Source organism: Corylus avellana, chromosome ca11, assembly GCF_901000735.1.
Source record: "Corylus avellana chromosome ca11, CavTom2PMs-1.0".
In the NCBI taxonomy this organism is placed as follows: Eukaryota; Viridiplantae; Streptophyta; class Magnoliopsida; order Fagales; family Betulaceae; genus Corylus; species Corylus avellana.
In genome coordinates this window covers 10,541,355-10,558,845 of record NC_081551.1, presented here as the reverse complement: position 1 = coordinate 10,558,845, position 17,491 = coordinate 10,541,355, and the positions used below count along the sequence as shown (strand labels likewise).

The window sequence follows — 17,491 nt, the reverse complement described above, 5'->3', positions numbered from 1 at the left end:
TAACATAAACATCATTTGAACTTGTGATCTTCACATCAACAAACGACGACCCCATCTGAAATTTATTATATTGGTCCATCAAACATTTTAGAAAATCTTTCACAATTCCCTTTATCTTCTCTGCCCACTCAGACCCATTGCATCTTTCCAACCAAAACTCCAATGCCATCATCTTAGAATTGGGGTCAAGAATAAAAGCAACATAGATCATGAAGTTGATGTTATCCATATTCTCCCAATACTTTTTGTACTTAAGTTTCATATTCATACTCACAGCACTTAAGATAGGATCAAGACTAAGACACCCAACATTCAATGTATGCTGAATGATACAAAGTTGCATGAAATATGAGTTGGAGGTGACATGAGTTGAACCTAAAAAGTAATAAATAACTGAAATGAATTAATAAATAATGTAAAGTAATTTGAGTTTGCAAATAACTAATTTATCAACATTTACCTGAAAACTTCAACGTGGCATCATAAAAAACCTTCAAAAATTTCACAAGTGCCGTAGCATTTTCCCAATCAGTAATTGAAGGAACAATAAACAGATGGCCATCATCTTCACCTAGTAAGTCATAAGCTTTTTGGTACTTCTCAGCGGTGCTCAACATTAAATATGTAGAATTCCATCTAGTTGCAATATCAAAGCACACCATCTTCCCACATTTAATATTTTCCCGCACTATACAACTTTTAAACTTGGCGAACCTTGATGGTGAAGACCTCACATATTTCACCCCATTCCTTATAATACCAACACAATCTTTCAAGTCATCTATGCCTTCCTTTACAACAATATTTAAAATATGGGCAGCACATCGTATGTGAATGAATTCGCCTCCTAAAACAACTTTAGGCTTTTTTTGCATCCTACCCTTTATATGATCAATCCCCCACTTATTGGCCAAGGCATTATCAACAGTAATAATGAAAACACTCTCAATCCCCAACTCTAACAGTGTCGCCTCCAACTTTCTTCCAATAGATTCACCCTTATGATCGAAAATTTGGCAAAACTTGATTATTTTTTTATGCATTTTCCAATCACTATCTATCAAGTGAGCGGTAACACACATGTAGCTCAAATTTTGAATAGATGTCCATGTGTCGATAGTTAAGCAAACCCTTTTACCACTCAAAAAATCCTTCAACACAAGCTTTTCTTTTTCATACATTTTCAAGCAATCTTTTTGTAGAGTAATACGGCACGGTAATTTGAACCTAGGTTCAATTCCATTCATCAACTCTCTAAATGAAGGACTTTCAACATGCCTAAAAGGCCTCTCAATTTCAATGAAATACTCAGTCAACAAAGTCCTACATCTTTCTTGATCAAACTTCATGAATCCAACTTGGTTGCTAATAGTGCCTTCCACTTTCAAAGCAGTTAGGCGGTTAGGTTGCTAGCGGTTAGCGGTTATAGCGGTTAGCGGTTAGGCAGTTTTAAATTTCAGCCCTATTTATATAAATCATATAACATATGGTCTTATGAGATTCATATGATCATACTTAAGAATTTGGATAACTATGAGTCATAATGATCATACTTATCATTGATAATATTATAAGTCATATGATATATGATATTATGAGGCATTAAAAATTTGAAATATTATCTTAAATTTTATTAAACACATTCCATTGAAAATTGCATTAACCAAATTCATATATCCCTAATTGAAAAACCCAATACAATATCTAGTTATAAAACAAAAACCAAAACCATAATATTGTTAGCCTCCAAGTCATGTCCAACGTAAATATAAAAACTATTACAATCTACTACATTTTACATCATTTGGTCAGGTGGAATGAGTAATATCTTTCATCGTTGCCTAAAGTTTTCAAGTAGGGGTCTCAACTCTGCTATCTCTACCCTCAATGCTGCTCTTTCTTGTGCATCTTCCTGTATACAATAAACATTTAGAACATAGTTGACAAGACCAAATGAATGTAATACAACATAACATAATTTAGGAAATAGAAGGATTATAATTTAATTTCTCGTTGTCACCTCAACTCTGCTACCTCTAACCTTAGTGCCGCAAGTTCTTGTGCATCTTCTGGTGTAGAAGCACTGGCAATTGATTGTGACCTACCATGACCCGGAAGGGATGAAGGGGTAATCCCTGGTCCAAACCCACACACGCGACCATGACGTTCCTTACCCAAAGATTTTGAGTAGGCATCATTATGATGGTACATCATGCTGCCTACTTGGGTACCCCCTTGCGAGTTTGGAGGCTCCTGCATTATGCTTTCCTCAATTTGAGATTGTAACCAAGTGAAGCCATGAAATACAGTAGTAAGCACATTAAGCTTAGTGAATAAATAAATAAAATTTAAAACAATACTAGTTAATTAGCTAGTGGTATTAAATATTACTTACAACAATTCATCTTGTCTCCTCGTTCACATGCGTGCCATCATTATGCTTATGTATGTCAACAATGACTGCAAGCCTGGTTGGTATAGCCCCAGCAGATTTTCTCTATACATTTCAATTTATCACGTTTGTAAGCAAAACCATCAACTTCAATTGTACTACTAACTAAAAACTAAGTACCATTTCGTTGGTGCGTCGAGCAAAGCTTTTTGGCCTTGATACGTGGTGGATTTCTTGCTTTGATCGGCTCACCTTAGCAACTTGCGCCTTCTCCTACATTGTCAATATAATAGTGGCAAACATTTATAATTCTATAATTGCTTATAAATTATTTTTATAAGTTTGGTACCTGAACTTTTCCATCTTTCCAGTAGTTTACAAGATTCGCAAATTGCATGATGTTAATTTTGGTTGAGTCTGCACTCGCCACTATTTCTGCAGCAGTTAATGAATTGCTGAAGTGTGTAGTCTTCAATTCATTCTGGTAGTCCCGCAATTGCTTTCCCATGTTTTGCAATACCCACTTTTTGATTTTCAGGACTTGGCGTTCTGGTATGAAGAACTTTTTCTACAATCAAATAAAAAAATTAATGATGTTATTGTTGCAATTTTTAAAATTATTACAAAATATATAGAAGACGTCAACATAAAATGGAATTTTCACACTTGTATTAAGTTCCACTCATCCGCCTTGTGTCTATTAGGAACTTTCTTCCAATTCACAACATCTATGAGCATAATGTTCTTATCCTTAACAAGTGTGCCATCGAAAGTACTGAACTTCCCACCTTGATCGCAAATTGGCTGACCCAAGGTATTAAATTCAATGATTACTTTTTCATCCTCCGGTAAATTCCATATGCCTGGCAAGCAGGTAACACCACGCCTTCTCTTGTTCCCTGCAATGTGTAGAAAATAAAATTAATGTTAAGAATTTGGAAAATATATTTCAATTAATTTTAAAAATGCAACAATATGTTAAACATACCGCCAGTGTCTACCTCCCTAGGCGTGGGAATTGTCTGCTAAGGATCCTCATTAAGGAGAAAAGCCCCTAAATCATCATTGCTAGTAGCTCCTTGGAGTGAAGGTCCATCGCCTATGGAATCATGTTGTAACACCCTACCTCAATGACATACAATATTTGTCCACTTTTGGCTTCCCCAAACCAGACTTCCCAGGAGGTCACCCATCTTGGTACTACTCCAGCAGAAGCACGCTTAACTGCGAAGTTCTGATGGGATCATAACCATCACGGCTTTAAAACGCGTTGTTATCATTAAGGGTGTAGTATACATTTAAGCACATCCTCATCTCCATACCCAGGAAATGTGGGACGTCACAATCATCCCCTCTTAGGACCCAGCGTCCCCGCTGGCAACTCTCATGAGATTAGCCCATTCTTGGCATCCATCCTAGCGAGTACCCACTAGCGATCTTCATGGGCTTATGCACACTCCCCCCGTCTCTGGCTAGGCAATGTCTCTGATAACATTTTGTAACACCCCACCTCAATGACATACAATATTGTCCACTTTTGGCTTCCCCAAACTAGACTTTTCAGGAAGTCACCCATCCTGGTACTACTCCAGCAAAAGCACGCTTAACTGCGAAGTTCTGATGGGATCATAACCATCACGACTTTAAAACACGTTGTTGTCATTAAGGGTGTAGTATACATTTAAGCACATCCTCATCTCTATACCCAAGCAATGTGGGACGTCACACATGTTGTGTAGGGGCCTCCATAGGCTGCACAGATCGGGTAGTCCTCAATCGTTTGTTCGGGGCCATGCATATGCCTACACCAATCAACATCATATCAAACTAATAGCACCAAAGTATGTAATAATCACAAAAAATCATCAGCAATCATGTGAACACTTATATCCACACTCTTGCATGGACAAATGAACATTTCAAAAGTGAATACATAACGATGACTATGTTAAGTCATCCTGACTTTCATCAGGATGAATTTCATCTCTCAAATCCTCAGGGGTATCAAGTGTTATTCCTTCTATGCCATTTCAATCATATACAAGATTATCAATGACATCCTCAAGTACTCCCTCAATGTTAAGGTTGGAAGGTTCATTATCATTATAGTCATCCACATCATTTTCATCCACGTGCCCTTCACCAACGTCAAATACGTCTCTTGGTTTTGTCTTCACAACAACAACCCAATTCAGGTTTCTTTCATCACCTACATAATATACTTGAGAAACTTGGGAAGACAATACGAATGGATCATCAGTAATCTGTTCCCCAGTGTGTATTAGACGCAAAAAGTTCACAAGGCTATAGCCAAAGTCATCAATCTTGTAACCCCTACCCGAAGCAATGTTTGCCCAATCACACTTGAATAGTACATATCGAGATCCATCATAATATTGAACCTCAATGATGCGTGTTAGTTGGCCGTAGTATGCAGTGTCATCTTCAAATACACAAACTCCACTATTTTGTGTTGATTTGCCCTTTTCATAATCTTTAATACGAAACATCACGCCATTCACAACATATCGCTTAAATTCTTGGGCCACCTTTATAGGACCTATGTAATGAGATGCAATTTTACCATCAATTTCATTTCTACGAAAGTCATCCATGTTTTGAACCTGATATTTGCACATTGTTATTTGCGACTAGTATAACAATTAAGTGTGTAATCTCGTAATATTAGTTATTTGACTTAAAAATAACACTTACATAGCCCCGGAACCAATCACAAAATTGATCTCTGTGCAACTTATCTAATTCATTTGTCATTCGTCGATTCCTACGATTTCTCGTCTTTAGCTCCTCGTGCATCCTATATTTGTGGGTGGCACCACAAATTCATGTTACGATTACTTTTTCAAAATGTAATGAATTTCTAAGTGTACAAATTAAAAATGAAACTCACATGCGGAATAGAATGAAATCATCAGAGTTGAAGAGTATATATCGATGTGCCTGAGCCAATGATTTTTCATCAAGATTGAAACTCTTGACATCTCCTCTAACATCGTCGTGGTTTCTAATGGGTCTATTGAATACCGTTCACGATGATTCCAAATAGCGCTAACAAAACGTCAATAATTCCTCTACTATGTACCCTTCAGCAATACAACCTTCAGGTGATGCTTTATTGCGTACATAACCCTTATGTCGAAGTAAGCACCTATATTAAATAAAGTATATAAGTATCATGTCAAATAAGAAAAAAATAATACTAGTTTGCAATATAATAATTTCATACCTTTCAAAGACATACATCCACCGATAGTGAACGGGTCCACCTAGCCTACATTCAGTAGCCAAATGTACGAGAAGGTATACCATCACTGTGAAAAATCCTGGTGGGAAGACCATTTCCAATTGGCACAGTATGTAAGGGATTCGAGACTCAAGTCGATCCAAATCTTCCAATTTTAGGGTTTTGGAACAAATCTCTTTAAGGTAACTAGACAACTCAATTAAAGGTTTCACAACCTTATTCGTTAAGGATCCGCGCAAAGCAATTGGCATAAGTTGTTGCATTAGAATATGGCTATCATAACTCTTCAAACCTACAATACTACATTCTTCAACTCTGATACAGCGAGACACGTTTGAAGCATGTCTATTAGGCATTTTTACATTCTGTATAACGTTTAAGAAGTCTGTTTTCTCCTTCTTAGTCATTGTGAAACAGGCTGCGGGCAAATACGTCTTGTTTGCACCTTTAGGAATTGGGTGAAGTTCAGGTCTTAAACCCAATTCTTTTAAGTCCAAACGTGCATTTATGTTATCCTTCGTTTCGTTCTTCATGTTCAACAACGTGCCAATAATATTGTCAACCACATTTTTCTCTATGTGCATTACATCAAGATTGTGGCACAACATATTATTTTTCCAATAAGGCAATGTGAAGAAAATACTTCACTTCTTCCATACTGATTGCTCATCAGGACCCACCTCTTTCCTAATGGCCTCAGCGACACTATCAACACCTTGAACTTGTCTCCATATTTCATCGCCAGTTGGCATAGGAGGTGGATGATCCAATTCTTTGGTACCATCAAACAATTCTTTTCTCTCTCCACCTATGATCCATTGGCAAGTATTGCCTATGCCCCATATAGCAAAATTTGGTCCCATATTTTAACCACTTAAACTTTGTATTACCCATACAACAAGGACATGCATTCCGTCCTTTTGTCCTCAACCCAGACAAATCACCATACGTAGGGAAATCATTTATTGTCCACATCAAGGCAGCACGCATCGTAAACATCTCATTAGAGGATACATCATAAGTTGGTTCTCCAACATCCCACAATTCCTTCAACTCTAAGATTAAAGGCTCTAGGTACACATCTATTTTGAAAGAGGGTGATTTTCGGCCTGGGATAATCAACGACAACATTAAAGATGATTCTTTCATGCACATCCAAGGAGGTAAATTGTACGGTACCAAAATAACCGGCCATGTACTGTAACTTGTACTCATGTTTCCGAAATGATTAAAACCATCTGATGCTAATCCGAGTCTGACATTGCGCGAGTCAGAAGCAAAATCGGGGTACTGTGAATCAGATGCCTTCCAAGTTAAGGCATCGGCTGGATGCCTTAGTACCCCATCATTCGTGCGATTCTCTACATGCCACTTCATATCTGAAGTGGTTTTTGATGACATGAATAGCCTCTGGAATCTTGATTTCAAAGGAAACCACCACAAAATCTTCTTCGGTTTCCTCTTCGATTTTTTAGATGACTCAACCACATTCATAATATCCTTCCACTTCGATTTTCCACACACTGTACAATTTTCCAGATTCTCGTTGTCTTTCCACAACAACATGCAGCCAGTACGACAGACCAGAATCTTCCCATATCCAAGCCCCAATCCGGTGGAAGCATCCGGTGGAAGCATTTTACTCAACTTTTCAAGCAACAGTGTAAATGAGTTATTACTCCACCCAGACATACACTTTTATTATACAAGTCTACAATAGCAGTAAACTTAGTGTATTCTGTGCAACCTTCATATAGTGGCTTCTTAGCATCATTGAAGAATTCAAAAAACTTTTCAGTACCTTGACAAGTACCTTGTCGATCTTCGTGTACTCATTCAGCTTCCCCACCCATTTCGGATATAGGGCATTGACTAGTACCTTGTCGATCTTCGTGTACTCCTTCAGCTTCCCCACCCATTTCGGATATAGAGCATTGACTCATATTAGGATCCATCACAATAGGAAAAACCTCATGCAACATGTCAAGCATTCCATTGGAACCGTCATGTATTGGCTCCCTATGAAAGGGGGTGTTAGTAGCCTGATGACTAGAAGTAGTCCCAAGTTGTTCTCCATGAGCATACCAACAAGTATAACCTTGACAAATTCCATAATTTATCAAATGTGCGTGTACCATACCCCATACCCACGAGGTGCCATTGGCACACCTCGTACACGGACAACGAATCTTCCCATTATGAGTTCTGTTGTTAGATGCAAACTCCAAAAAGTCATTAACCCGCCTCACATACTCCTACCATTTATTCTTTGTCATCCAACTTTTGTCCATTGCTAACTACATCAAATGCGTAGAAACATGTTAACCAGCAACTTTTGTCCATTTCTAACTATAACACATTGAATCGTTTTTCCTTTTTCTAATTGTATTTAGCACCCACTAGCCTAATAATGAAAAATATATTTCTACATTTGTTTTAATGAAAGCTTGGTTATATATCGATTAATATATACGATAATTCCAAAGCTTGAAAAAAATAAAAAAATAAATTATAAATTTAGTGAAATGCTTGAATGAGAGTTAATCATGTAAAAGATACATCTTCTAATCCTGCCTCTATGTTAAGCACATGAGAATAGGCATAAAGATATCAAAAATCAACAAAAAAAAAAAAAAAAAAGGATAGGCATAAAGGTTAGAGCCTTAAATTACCAATTATCTTAAAAAGTTAAGTTGATAAAAATTATGAATTTATTTATTTAATTACTACTTTAATATTCAAGGCTTAAATTTCCTCTCAACAATTGAATCCTTTTAACATCATATTAAATTATTATTATCTCAAAAAAATTAAGTCACATAAAAAATAATATATTTAATTATTTAATTAATATCTAACATAAAAACTCAAAGAGACCTCAAGTTTTATCAAAATCTATGTTATCAGATTTGGTGTAATGACACCTTATTTAATTGATAAAAGAATGTTATACTTTATCTTAAACTTAAAGCTATATGTAAATAAGCGTGGATTCCACAATAATAGGGAATTTTTGTTTGAGAGTAAAATGACTATTTTGACCTTCCTGAATGAAAAGAATTTAAAAAGTTGTTCGTGCATTTTTGTCTTTCTCCATCACCTTTTTCTTCTTTCTCCCAACTTCTCCGCCCCTACCTCTCTCTCTTTTCTTATTTTCTCCTTTCCCACCACTCACTTTGTTTTATATTATTTTATTTATTTCTTTCTCTCTAACTATCCACTCCCTTTCCTTTTTTCTTTTCTTTTTTTTTTTTAAGAAAAAAAAAATTTAATTGAAAAAAACGATTTTTTTTTTTGAAAAATTAATTTTTAAATTTTAAATTTTGAGACCTTATGTTTTATCAAAATCTATGTTATCAGATTAGGTGTAATGACACCTCATTTAATTGATAAAAGAATGTTAGACTTTATCTTAAACTTCAAGCTATAAAAAAGTGTGGATTCTACAGGAAGGAAGAGGGAATTTTTGTTTGAGAGTAAAATGACTATTTTGACCTTCCTGAATGAAAAGAAATTAAAAAGTTGTTTGTACGTTTTTGTCTTTCTCCATCACCTTTTTCTTCTTTCTCCCAACTTCTCTGCCCCAACCTCTCTCTCTTTTCTTATTTTCTCCTTCACCACCACTCACTTGTTTTATATTATTTTATTTATTTCTTTGTCTCTCACTATCCACTCCCTTCTCTGTTTTTTTTTTTAAAAAAAAAAGGGGGAAATTTTAATTGAAAAAAGCAATTTTTAAAAAATAAAATTTTGTTTTAACAAGCTGTCTTTAGGAAGAGCTAAATGCACATGGAATATATTTTTTAAATGGAAAAATACCCAAATAAATTCTGGAAAAATTAAAAGTATATTAATAATTTTTATTTTTTTAAACAAACGAAAAAAAAAAAAAGGAGTAATATTTCTAACTGCACAATATCAATGAAATCTAACTGCACAATATTTCTAAAAGTTATTTATCTAATTATACACAGTTATTATAAAAGTAATTTCACACAGCATCACTGCAAGTTTTAAATTATGCGAGCGTATTTCTGTGCATCCATAGATTGGTTGGTTTTTTAATGTTAAGATGATAGTTATCAGGTGTTTTAGTTTTTAGTTTCTTAAAATGTACTAGATGAGGTGTTGGCATTTTAATGAAAGGCAGCCAAGACCGTAGAACCTCTAATTTTAGTTTTAATTATTTAAAAGGGTAAAGTCTATATACCATCTTCAAACTATCACATAATTGACAATGTACCCCTAAACTTTCAATTGTGACAAAGTCCCCCCCCTCCCCCCGCAAAAAAAAACTACCAAAGCATTGTCGATGTCCCTTCTAAGGCTAGCAACAAGATAAAAATGTCCCAATATATTTTTCAATAAGACAAAAATACCCCTATAAATTCAAAAAATAAATTAAATAAATAAATTTATTTCTTAAAAAAAACGAAAATTTAATTTGAAAAGAAAGATTTTTTTTTTTAAAACGAAAATTTTTTATTTTATTTTTTAAAAACGATTTTTTTAAAAAAAAACATAAATTTTTATTTGAAAGAAACTGAAATTTTTATTTTCTTAAACGAAAATTGTTAATTTTTTTTTAAAACAGAAATTTTTGTTTTAAAAAGTTATAAAAAAAAATATTTTTCATAACAAAAAAAAAAGAAAATTTTTAATTTTTTCTTATACAATGGATTTTTTTTAATTTTAAATTTGCCACCCTTTGGATTTATTTATTTATTTTAGTTTTAGGTTTTTTCTAGAAGTTTTAGTATTTTTTGTTTTTATTTTACTAAGGGTAGTTTCGTCATTGGGGGGAACATTGACAATTTTTGGTAGTTTAGAGGGGAATTGTCACAATTAAAAGTTCAGGGGGGACATTGTCAATTGTGTGGTAGTTTGAGGGGAATGTATGAACTTTCCCCTATTTAAAATGTACTAAATGAGGTGTCAGCATTTTAATGGAAGGTTATGTTTTCTGCATAAAAGCACCTCTCATCCAGTAATTTAGGGAGATCTCATATCAAACTACACTAAGTACAAAAAAATAAAAATAAAAAACAAAAAACAAAGGTACACCGATACCTCAAAATAGTAATTTCCTAGTTCTTCTACAAAGACAAACGTACTATTCGATCAAGAAAGGCATATGTATCAATACAAATAACTTAGTTTTGTCACATTATCAAGAAATAGAAAAAATTTAAAAATTGAATTAAGCACTCTTCAAATGAGCATTCACACTTGCAAAATAAAAAATAAAAAATAAAGAGGCCGGGTATATTTTGTAAACTGATCAGAAGAAATAAGAAAAATTTAGTTACTTGAGTCGTCTTCCTCACGATTGTAGCTTGTATGAGTTGAAGAGTGTTTGCGAAATTTGTAGGAATGGGCAGAATTTGCAATAGGTAGTGGCGTGATAAGGGGCTACATATATAGCTTATATATATATATATATATATATATATATATATATATATATATATATATTTTGCTGAAAAGGATTGATTAGAGCAAGATATTGATTTGATTTATGAGTGTTGATTTGCAGAGATTTTTGAAAATTTAGACGGTTTAGTTGAACTTAGTGATTTGCATAAATAGATATTATTTGAATCCGCTATCTTTTATTTAATTTTTTTGAATTCTTTTTTTCTTTTCTCTTAAGTGATAATTAATATTATGTTAAATTGTTAATCATATCCCAACATACAATACGTAGGAACTTACATCCTTCCTAAGGTTTCTCTCGTAGAAACTTAGAGGTGAGGGTAAGTCTTCAACTGACGTGCTGGAGATTAAGGTAGGAATTGAATGGCCGACGTGCTGGAGGATTTGTGTGGTCGCATTTCGTTGACAGGAGGGGAGAAGAAAGGTATCACGATTACTGAAGGAGAGATTACGGATGGGCGTGAACGTGGAGAGCGGTGGTTAATCGGGAAGATTGGTGGGGAAAGGAAAGTTAACAAAGAAGCTTTCCAATCAGTCCTATCCAGGATCTGGCGAATTGTGGGGAGTGTGGTGTTTAAGGAGGTACAGGATAATGTGTGGATATTTGAATTCTCTGAGCTGGACAACAAGCATAAGATCATGGAAGGAAGACCTTGGTCTTTTGACAGACAGATATTGATCCTAAATAACCTAGAGGGCAATCTATCACCCTCACAGATTCAATTCACCCACTCTCCTTTTTGGGTGCAAGTCCATGACATGCCTCTCCTATGCATGACTAAGAGTATAGGAGAAAAAATAGGGGCGTCGATGGGCGAACTGATCGAAGTTGATGTTGCCAGAGACGGAACGGGATGGGGAAGATGTCTTCGAATCAGGGTAGTGATTGATCTGCGAGAACCTCTTGAAAGAGGACGTGCGTTGATTTTGGACGGGACTTCCTATTGGGTCACGTTCAAGTATGAAAAATTACCGATGCTCCGTTTTGACTATGGAAGGTTTCTTCATGGCGCAAATGGCTGCCCCATTAAACCAGACTACCAGAGGAACAAGATGAAGGGAAGCAAAGAATGGGGAGTCTGGCTTAGAGCAGACTCAGGCCGGCGTCAAAACAGTACCGTCTGGCACACCAGGGATCATACAGAGGGATGGTGGAAGTCGCCGGAGGAGTCCCGGCACCATGGCGGCTGGACGGGTCAGGAGAAGCAGCTCAATAAGGAAAGAAGCGGATCTCCAGGAAAACCTAAACAGGTGGACCAATCACGGAAATCAGATAATAATGGGTGTTCGGGAACTTACCATTCTGGAAGTGGGGGCGTTTCAACCAGAAAAGCAGCCGTTAACAAAGGCGCTACCTTTCCTTATGCAGATGCAGATACTTCGGGACCCAATGAATATATTCCCGTGGAAAAGGAGGGCCAGTTTGTTGACATGGAAGAAGTTTCATCGCACGTGCACGGATCACCACCGGGTAAGGTTACAGAGCAAGGTGCAACGGAATTGAATGAGAAGGCTTCTGTAGTTGGGGTCCACGTGGGGAAACTGTATGGAGGATCCAAGGACATGATAGAAACCCACTCAGGTGGGTCTTTTACTATTGGGCTCCAAAAACTTTCGAAGGCCGGAACTGAAATAGAAAGAGTTAGCCCAACGCCTATTGAAACAACCTGTATGGACTACGTTCCTAGCCTTGTTAGTGTTGCGATGGAAGGCTCACGTCCTTTTATTCAACCTGCTGCAAACCTGAAAAAGTGGAAACGAGAGGCTCGAAATCGGCACTGTGAGACTGGTGCTCTCATGCGAGAAGAATGAAAAGACCGCAAGAGGAAAGCCAATGTAGAGACAAGATAGCAGGTTTCAGAATGCAATAAAGAAAAGAAGCAGAGGAAAACAGAGGAGCAGTATATCACTGAGAATCAAATGGCGAAGCCTGGTGAACAGCCTCGCCAATCATCATGATTCTTCTAAGCTGGAATTGCCGAGGGCTTGGAAACCCTCGTGCAATTCGTGACCTTTGCCGTTTGGTGAAGGAGAAGCAACCCACTTTTTTGTTTCTTATGGAAACAAAAAGTAATAAACACAAGATGGAATGGGTACATCTAAGACTGGGTTTTGAAGGCCTTTTTGTTGTTGATCCGGTCGGACGAAGTGGTGGAGTAGCGCTTTTATGGAAGGAGAAGAATGAGATTGATATTCAAAATTACACTCGTCGACACATTAACGCGGTGGTCAAGAGTACGGGCAGCACCACTCCTTGGAGGCTTACAGGTTTTTACGGACAGCCAAACTGGACCAAAAGACATGAATCATGGTCTCTCCTCAATCACCTTAAATTTTATGATCCGGAGCCCTGGCTTTGTATCGGCGATTTCAACGAAGTGGTTGACCAATCTGAGAAGTATGGGGGGGGCTACGAGAAAAGAGGACCAAATGTTACAGTTTCGTAATGCGCTTACGGCGTGTGGATTGAGCGACATTGGCTTTAAAGGGTCACGTTTCACGTGGACTAACTGCCACCAGGACGGAAGCTTCATCAAGGAGAGGTTAGATCGAGCTATTACTAATGCAGCTTGGTGTCGTATGCATCAATCAGCAGAGGTCCGAGTTCTAGCAGCTGTCTCCTCAGACCACAAGCCGTTAGTCTTGACCATTTCAGACTTTGAACATGAACGAGTCTCCTTCAAAAAAAGCTTTAAAGTAGAGGCCAGCTGGATGTATGATGAAGAGTACAATATGGTTGTCCATGATGCCTGGAGGGAAGAGGAGAATGACTGTCCAACGGCAGCCTCAGTGTTACAAAAACTAGCGAAGTGCCAAACAAAGCTCACTAGTTGGAGTTCCAGGAAGTTTGGAAGTGCTGAAAATGAGCTTAAGAAGAAGACCAAACGTCTAGAGGCCCTCCAGCAGAATGAGGGGACTGGAGATTGGGAGGAAATAAGGATGTTGCAGGGGGAGATCGATTCTATCTTAGAGCAAGAAGACGTAAAAAGGAAGCAAAGAGCAAAGCAGAATTGGTACCAAAATGGAGACCGCAACACGCCTTTTTTCCATGCATGGGCTAACCACAGACGGAGGATTAATCAAATTCGCCAAATAAAGGATGAGTCCGGCAGGGAATTAAAGCATATTGAAGAAATTAGTAAGGCCTTTGTAGACTGTTACCAAAGATTATTCACGGCTGGGCCCACTTATGGAGTAGATATATGTTTGGCAGACATGGAGAAGCGTGTCACAAATGACATGAATATTGAATTGTTGAAACCGTTTGTGACTGAAGAAATTGTTGTGGCTCTCGGACAGATGCATCCTCTCAAGTCCCCTGGACCGGATGGTTTTCCGCCTGTTTCAATCAACAATCTTGGGACACGGTGAAAAAGGAGGTATGTCAGTCTGTCCTTGATTTTTTAAATCATGGTATTTTTGATCATGTTGTCAATTCCACATATATTGCTTTAATCCCAAAAATTAAAGCACCCTCCTCTCTGACTAATTATCGACCAATTAGCGTCTATAATGTGCTCTACAAGTTAAGTGCTAAGGTCCTAGCAAACAGACTCAAAAAGGTGCTGCCACACATAATCTCCCCCAACCAAAGCACCTTTGTTCCTGAGCGTCTTATCACTGACAACATTTTAGTGGCCTTCGAAGCAATGCACACCATGGAGAAAAAAATGAAAGGGAGAGAGGGGTCTATGGCCATGAAGCTGGACATGAGTAAGGCGTTTGATAGGGTTGAATGGGCTTTCCTGGAGACAGTTATGTAGAAGTTGGGTTTTGATGCTAGATGGATCCATTTGCTTATGACGTGTGTTCGTACAGTGTCTTATTCGATTCTCATCAATGGGCAGCCTTACGGAAAAATTACCCCTACCAAAGGAATTTGTCAGGGGGACCCGCTTTCCCCTTATTTTTTCATTCTATGTGCGGAAGGACTTAGCTCTCTCTTACACAAGGCAGAAAGGGACGGGCGGATCTCGGGGCTCCCGATTGTTCGTGGGGGAATGAGGTTGAACCATCTTTTCTTCGCGGATGATAGCCTCCTATTTTGCAAAGCAAATATTCCCAAATGGCTCAATATTCAAGGCATCCTTGCTATTTATGAACATGCTTCGAGTCAAAAGCTCAATCGTGAGAAGACATCCATATTTTTCAGACGCAATACCAAGTCAGAAACAAAACAACACATTCTCTCAGTAGCAGTGGTATCCTCAACCACCCATTTTGAAAAATATCTTGGCTTGCCGGCTTTAATTGGACGATCTAAGGTTGCAGCTTTTTCTAGGCTACAAGGCAAAATATGGGGTCGCTTAAACGGCTGGAAGGAAAAAATTTTATCTCAAGTAGGTAAAGAGGTGTTATTGAAGGCGGTTATCCAATCCATTCCTACCTATACAATGAATGTCTTTCAACTGCCAAAATTTGTTTGTAAAGATATAAGCTCAATGATGTCCAATTTCTGGTGGGGGCAAAAAGACAAGGAAGCAAGAATTGCATGGATGAGTTGGGAAAGATTGGGTAGAGCAAAAGATAAAGGTGGAATGGGATATCGTGATTTGGAAAGTTTCAATCAAGCTCTTTTAGCGAAATAGGGATGGAGGCTGTTAAAATTCCCTGAATCCTTGATGGCAAGAGTTTTCCAGCAAAAGTACTATCCACATGACTCTTTTTCCTTAATTCCACTTTGGGTCGCAACCCCTCTTATGCTTGGTGCAGTATCTGGCATGCTAAGAAGCTACTCAATGAAAGCTTGATTTGGCGTGTGGGAAATGGGAAATCAATTAGTATTTGGGGGGATCGCTGGATTCCCTTCCCATCATCTTACAGCATACAAACTCCTAACCGAAGCCTAGCTGTGAACTCCAAGGTTAGCTCATTAATCGATGAAGACACAAACTGGTGGAAAGTCTCACTGATCAAAGAGCTTTTTAGTGCTGAAGAGGCTGCCCTCATTGGTAATATACCAGTCTGTCCACTAAGGCAGCCGTATATGCTAGTCTGGTTGGGGACAAAAAATGGGCTTTTCACAGTCAGAAGTGCTTACCACATGGCTCTAACTCATCTGGACGAGAGAAAAGGCAATAGTTCCGACTCAGCTAGTTGCAAAAAATTCTGGAAGGAGGTTTGGCATGTGAATGTGCCCGGTGTTGTAAGGGTCTTTCTTTGGAAAGCCTATAACAATATTCTCCCTACCAAGCTTAATCTCCAGAAAAAAGGGGTTGTGGAGGACCCTTTATGCCCTATATGCAGGTTGGAGGAGGAAACAGTGGAGCACATTTTATGGAATTGCGAGTCGGCAAGAGACACCTGGGTTGTTTGCAACAGGAAAATCCAAAAATGCCCTAACATGGAGATGCCTTTTGCTAGCATATTCACGTTTCTGGTTGGGAAACTGGATGAAGGGGAGCTGCAGTTGGCGGCCACTGTGGCGAGAGGCTTGTGGTTGAGGAGAAACAGAGTAGTTTTCGAAGGAGAATTTACATCACCCACCTGTATTCTAGAATCAGCCGTATCCTAGCTTGAAAATTACTATAAGGTGGAGAGGGGAAGGCAAATGGAGAGGCCAACGCGAAAAGCCCTAGCAGTCATGACATGGACCAAGCCCCGTGAAGGTTTTGTGAAGCTAAATTGGGACGCTGCCATCGACGTCACGAGGCAGGAAATGGAAAATGGAATTATTGCGCATGACCACACCGGCACTGTCTTGGCAGCATTATGTGCATCGCGACCGCTTGTTACTGACCCAGCTATTGCCGAAGTCATAGCTGCTTGGAAAACTACGAAAGTCTGTAAGCACATGGGGTTCTCAAAAGTTATCATTGAAGGAGACTCGCTTGAAGTGGTTACAGCTTTGCAGGGTGATGATTGTCGTTGGAACAGATTCGGTTCACTGGTAAATGATACAAAGTCTTACTTTAATAGCCTCCAGGAATGGCACGTGAGACATACAGAGCGTCTGGCAAATAATGCAGCCCATTTGCTTGCTAAACAGGGGCTAACAGTTACTGAAGACCATCTATGGCGGGAAGATTTCCCTCTTTGTATTCAGCAAACTGTACTCTCGGATAAAGGGCCTTTTTAAACCCTTAGCAATGGAATCCCAATTCAAAAAAAAAAAAAGAACGTAGGAACTTACATATATAATATGTTAGTCATATAATTAATTAAACCATATATGATATTGCTGAAGAAGATCAAAGCAAGATATTGATTTGATTTAGGAGTGTTGATTTGAAGAGATTCTGGAAAATTTAGACGGTTTAGTTGAACTTAGTTTTCAGGATATTGATTTGCATAGATAGATATTAGGTGAACCTTGTACGGTTGAACCCACTCTCTTTTATTTTTTATTTATAATTATTTTTTCTTTTCTCTTAAGTGATAATTAATATTATGTTAAG

General features: G+C 37.8%; 1 protein-coding gene across 1 annotated transcript; it reads left to right on the top strand.

Annotated features, from left to right (window-relative positions):
- The first annotated feature begins 16,644 nt into the window (after positions 1-16,644).
- LOC132165051 (uncharacterized) lies at positions 16,645-17,172 on the top strand. Its single transcript, XM_059575558.1, has one exon. It carries the CDS (start codon positions 16,645-16,647, stop codon positions 17,170-17,172), a length of 528 nt encoding a protein of 175 aa, XP_059431541.1.
- Positions 17,173-17,491: the final 319 nt, after the last annotated feature.